The following is a 5,756-nucleotide window of genomic DNA, read 5'->3' as shown; positions in this document are numbered from 1 at the left end:
AATTATCAACCAGCCTCAGTCTCTCCTACCTCTTTAATTTGACAAAAATCTTTCACTTTTGATTTATAATTAAGAAATTACTTGATATTTTTGCCAAACCAGCAACAAAAAAGAATTTCTTTGAAATCCTTCTTTAAATCTGTATTTTATATGCGCTTTCTGGTGTTTGTATTTATCTCGCGTACAAGTGTAATGATAAATTGAACGTCGCGATCGTCACGTGTATCGCTATCGATTTCACACAGGTTACTGTGCAACCGAGTGAAAGTTGGAATATTAATTCGCATAATCAATCGTCTCATCAAATAATAGGGGCCTGAATTTCTCTTGTGCAATGCGATTATTCGTACGAAGTTTATATATATATATATATATATGTGTATATATAATCTTCTATAAAATGCGTACCTCGCATTGCCAACTCCCTGCATTTCCCTAGTAATTTCTCCGCCGCTTCCGGTATTCGTACTTCCGTTTTTTTTTTGCGAGCTTTTCCGGTGAATTGTTAATCGCAATTCCTAATTAATGTGCAACAATCGCACGATTATTATACGTTACATTGATTAAAATCCGGCAGTTTGTCTCCTTTTTCCTTCTTTCTTTGTGTCTCGCGACATCAACTTTATCGCACGCAACTCGTTTACTGGCTAATTACTAATCGATGCGACAGCAAGCGCGACGGATAAAACACGGGCAGGTAGTTAATAATCAGCTTTGATCAACGGAGAAGATAATCGTCGAGGTGCGATGCATTGTGCAACTTCGTAACAATACGCTGCAACTTTACAGCACAGTGGAGGTTTCCTGCTTTCTAAATTGCCTTTTTCACGTAGTTTGTGCATCGGCAACGCAAAGTTTATAGGAAATGCATCATTTGTTTCCGCGTGTTTTCGGACAATTAAAAATAAATCGATCATACGATAAGTGAAAGTGGGAAAAAGTTAAATTATTATATCTTTACTACTTCGCTCTGCACGTTTTGTTTAAGTATTTATTAATTATTTAATTTATTACTTAAACTTACAATTAGAATCACACGTCCGATATATCTTAATTAATATAATTACACATATTTATTAATAATAATTGATAATCATTTTATGTTTATCAAATTTATTACATAATTTAAATGAATTTAAAATAATTAATGGTATTAAAAAAACATTCAGACATAATATCTTGTATCTGCACTCTTCAGTTTCAAGATTTTTAATATATAACTCGAAGTTATTTACATATCTTTTCTTTCATTTGTTCTTAAGACTGATATCGATTTTGTCAGATAGAAGATATTGATTTACTGAGTGCGTATGCTGTTACGTCAAATATAATAAAAGAAAAAGCGGCGGTTATTCCCATTTCTTTTTAGGTATTCTACCTAACGGTGAGTACATGTATGTCCTGCCCGATGATCCCGAAAATTATGACATCAATTAAAAGACACCGTCTTAATCCTTGAGCCAACGTGAGTTTTCCCAATCCTCATCTATCCTCGCGAATTCCAATTCCGTTACACGTTTTCGCAACAAATATATATAATACAAGTAAATACAAATATATATAATACAGTGAAACATAATACATATACATGGAATCTATTGCTCAAAATAAATTTATAATAATTATATAATCTGACATGGGGTTTAATGGGCTTAAATGAGTTTAAATAAGGTTTAACAGAAGGACATTAGTTATATGTAAATGAAGGAAAAATCCATACAACTTAATCTTATCATTTTGTGAAAATAATTCAACCCCAGTTGGCATCCCAATTTATAATAAACAATATTGTACTTTATAATTTATAGTGGTAAAATAAAGAAATCAATATTTCTTTTAGAAAATAAAATATAAAGTATATTTATTTTTTTAATACATTAAGTTCTAGGTGACCCTACGCGTTTTTCTATTTTACAATTTTGTAATCTCCTTGTACTCTTTTTCATCGTCACGGGGGTAAAAGTTTTGTTTTTTAAATTTTCAGAAAGTCGAATTGTATAGAAATTCGAAAGAAAAAAATTTTGTCACCCTCTTTCACATTTTCCTTGCCTTGAATCCATCATTTTTATTATAAATCATTCGAATTATTATAATAATTATATTATAATATTTATATCGATTTATTCTATTCAACAAGGTAGACGAAATCATTTATTAGTTTAATATTTATCAGTGAAAAGGCAGGAGTCTTATTTTTTTTTACCTACACTGTCAACCTTTACGTCTTTTTTCGAGACATCTCACCTCATCGCTAATTAAATTTTCGGAAAAAGCAATTCCTTTTACTTCTTAATATACCAATTGCGGTCTAAAAATTTTAATTAGAATCCGAGTTACGGATTTAAAACAGAAAAGCGCATAGCGGGACATAATAGGTTAATACGATTAAAGCAATTAAAAATTTTAAATAAAAAGAATGTAATATACATATATTGGTACATATATTGGTATATACATATATTGGTACATTGATTAAAAATAAAATTCTTATTTTAAAAATGTGTAAATGAAATGACAGAGAAAGGTATTGAAATGCTTTTTTTTTTTTTAGAAAAGAATATTTATTTACTCGGTTTCAAAATAACGCAAAGTTAACTGCAAGCACAAGAAAAGATGATTAATTATTATATGTATACAAATTGAATTTTCGAAAGAAAAATACGATTTCTCGAGAAATTAATTTGCGATGATTAATGAATTCTTTATTTCAGTCATCGGAGAATTATTTCATGTTACGAGTTATTTTTAATAATTTAGCAAAGCTTTTTTACATTATCGATACAATGTATGTACAGTCATGGACACATCGGTTGCAACACTTTCTTTTTTATAGGTTTCAAAACGCATTAATATTTTGCAAATGGGGACCACGATTGGTGTTATACTGTCTCTAGACTAAAGATAGTACATCGTGTTTCGCATTTGCAAAATATAAGTTATCTATAAAATAGATATTATGTATATTAAATATATATTAGAAACCTATAAAAAAAATGTGTTGCAACCGATGTGTCCACGACTGTACATGATGTTACACACACGCGCATATATATCTCGTTCGTACAGATTTTGCGATGCGAAATAAATTTCGTCAGGCGGGACGTCGCATTGCGAGGGTATACGAATGAATCGTTATTTTTGTTTACAGATCAGAGACAAAAAAGTAAAGGCGGCGGGAGTAGTTGCTGCTCGGCTTCCTGCTGCATACTCTAAAGTCGTCCTCGGTGGCCGTCGCCGACGTCGGTGGTGGATCGGATGGATGGGCGTGCGGCATGGGCGGGCTCGGGCTCACCCTGTGCGCAGCGTTGAGCCATGGTTTCTAAGATTTCGTGCTGATGTATAACCGTTAGTGGCTGAGCTCGTGAGCAGTGTAGCACACGAGGGACAAACGGACATCGTCGGACGCGAAAGCGGTTCTTCGCTCGCACGATGTATATCCTCTTTGTCGACGACCACCGCAGGATAGCGATGCGCGCCGCAACCGCCGCAACGACGCGTTCCCCGGTGAATGAATCCCCCCCGCCTCCCCCACGTCGTTGGGGGCCGCACGCTTATTTCGGTTCGTTTGGCAGGCGGTAATGCGTGCTCGATCAATATGCACTCGCGAGGGAAATCCGCTCGGGAAGAAGAGCGGATAGGTAGCGTGCATCGTTACGAGAGGTCGGATCATCGTCGGCATGTCGAGATTAACTCTAACTTGCCCGTGAGATCTCTTCGGCCGAATTGCGCCGATTGACGATGGTCGACTAACTTCCGACTAAAAGTAACGGTGTTAGTCACATTGGACGCTATGGCTCTTGTTGTGATATACAGACGGACGGTGAAAAGGATTTGACCAGTCGCAAATTTCGTTAACAGCTTAAATCGAGGATTAATCAACTAATTTTTTTCCTGTCCCTTTCTAACTGACGACTGTAGCGTCATGATATCGAAAGAGAAAGAAAAAGAGAGAGAAGAAATATGATATCGTTCGTAAAATTAGTTAATTGACTTAACTTAAAATTTTGGTTAACAGAACTCGGAGTTAACTCCGAGTAAGTTATTATATAATAGTGTAATAAATTCTATTGACTACACTGGATTAATTTTGCATGGCGATATTTCTTCATTTCTACAGCGTTTTACATTGTTAGAATATAAATGGAATAATCGTAAATGTAGTTAGCAGTCTTAATTAAATTTTGCTTAGGGATTCCTTATCATTTCCCTAGATTACATAGCTGTAGCTGTAATATCGAACGAAGAAAGGAAACGATCGTAAATTTAGTTAACCAGTCTTAACTAAATTTTCGTCGGCGACGCCCCCGTCTTTTCCTAGATTACGACCGTATAGTTACAATATTGCGAGAGAAGGAAAGACGTTAGTCCATAAGCCGGTCAACACTCGTCAGTTAACGTCAGTTAACACTTTCGTTAACCTTTTCAGTTAACTTAAGTTTCGATTACTCGCCCTCGACTTGACCTAAATTAATTTAATTCAATTCCGCATCTATCTTGCGAAGCGAAATCGGAGGATTCTAGGAGAGTTAAACGTCAGTTAACTTTAACTATCCGTGTTTAGTTAAACCGCAGTTAGATCACCACTCGCCGTCGGTGCGAACCGGCTTCGAAGATCAAGGAGGGTGACACGCGAACAGTTACGCATTCATCGCGTGGATGTTTGTAATCTCTGTTTTGTTTCGCCCCCCTCGCCCCTCCGTATAAGGAATTCGTGTGTATGCACGGTAAGACGAATAGAATTTCCAGGGACAGAGGAACCAGGTAGCAAAGGCTACGATTCTGTTCTAAGCGTTACACTCGAGACGCGCCCTGGTACGGCGCTACAATGCTTAGAAACTCAACCACTATCACAGTACTGCAGCATTATAATAATTATGTAGACTGGATCGTGTGCATGCTTGCGTAAATTGAATGTATCGCGTTCGAATGAGAAAGAGGACATGGAAGCGAATGAGAGAGAGAGAGAGAGAGAGAGAGAGAGAGAATGAAAGGGAGAGAAAGAGAGAGAGAGAGAATCGAAGAGAGAATAAAATTTATGTTGTGATATGCAGGTAGCGATTATATATATATATATATATATATATATATATATATATTGTATATATATATGTATGTATATACAGGGTGTTCCTAGTCAATCGCGTATTCGGTCGATAATACTTAATACAATTGGTAATTAAAAAGAGAATCGTACACGAGATAATTTCACAGCGGTGACAATCTCTAGGCGAGAGACTGATCTGCGAGAAATAAACAAAGCGTAACTTTACAGTAGGTTTTATTCGGTGTGATGGTTGACAGAACACGTGAAGACTGATAAGGGGATACGCGGTGTATCCGCTGAGTTTGAGAATTTTTTTTCCAACTTTTCATTCGATATCAACCGTATCCGCGATATTTATCGTCAAAAGCGCGACTGACCAGAGACTCCCTGTATGTATGTACAGGATATTGAGAAAGAAGAATACGAAAATTCATGGGTATACTCCTCGCAAATATTCGGTAGTCGATCTTTTTTTTTTTTCTATGCGAAAAATTAATTCGACATTGCACCACGTTGCACGACACCTATTCACGCCCTTAAATACTTCGATTACCGACTAGTAAATCGAATCTCTTTAACACATGTAAACGCTTAAAATTAAATAAGCAAGTATGATAAATTATGAATTGGAGTGACACGTTAATTTTACGCGAACGTAAATTTAGGATAAAAACTGTCCGAAAACTATATTCATGCCATGTTAACATACTTC

General features: G+C 35.8%; 1 protein-coding gene across 1 annotated transcript in view; it reads left to right on the top strand.

Annotated features, from left to right (window-relative positions):
- The window catches only part of LOC105458739 (ubiquitin-like protein 3), a 55,201-nt gene extending 50,223 nt beyond the window's left edge, over positions 1–4,978 (top strand). Inside the window, exon 4 of the mRNA XM_011704261.1 lies at positions 3,149–4,978. Coding sequence (XP_011702563.1) covers positions 3,149–3,213 — 65 coding nt within the window. The 3' untranslated portion in view covers positions 3,214–4,978. The remainder of the gene's footprint in view (positions 1–3,148) is intronic.
- Positions 4,979–5,756: the final 778 nt, after the last annotated feature.

Source organism: Wasmannia auropunctata, unplaced genomic scaffold (genome assembly GCF_000956235.1).
Source record: "Wasmannia auropunctata unplaced genomic scaffold, wasmannia.A_1.0 LD334367.1, whole genome shotgun sequence".
In the NCBI taxonomy this organism is placed as follows: Eukaryota; Metazoa; Arthropoda; class Insecta; order Hymenoptera; family Formicidae; genus Wasmannia; species Wasmannia auropunctata.
Note: the sequence above shows the minus strand (reverse complement) of the source record. Positions and strands in the feature narration are given on the sequence as shown.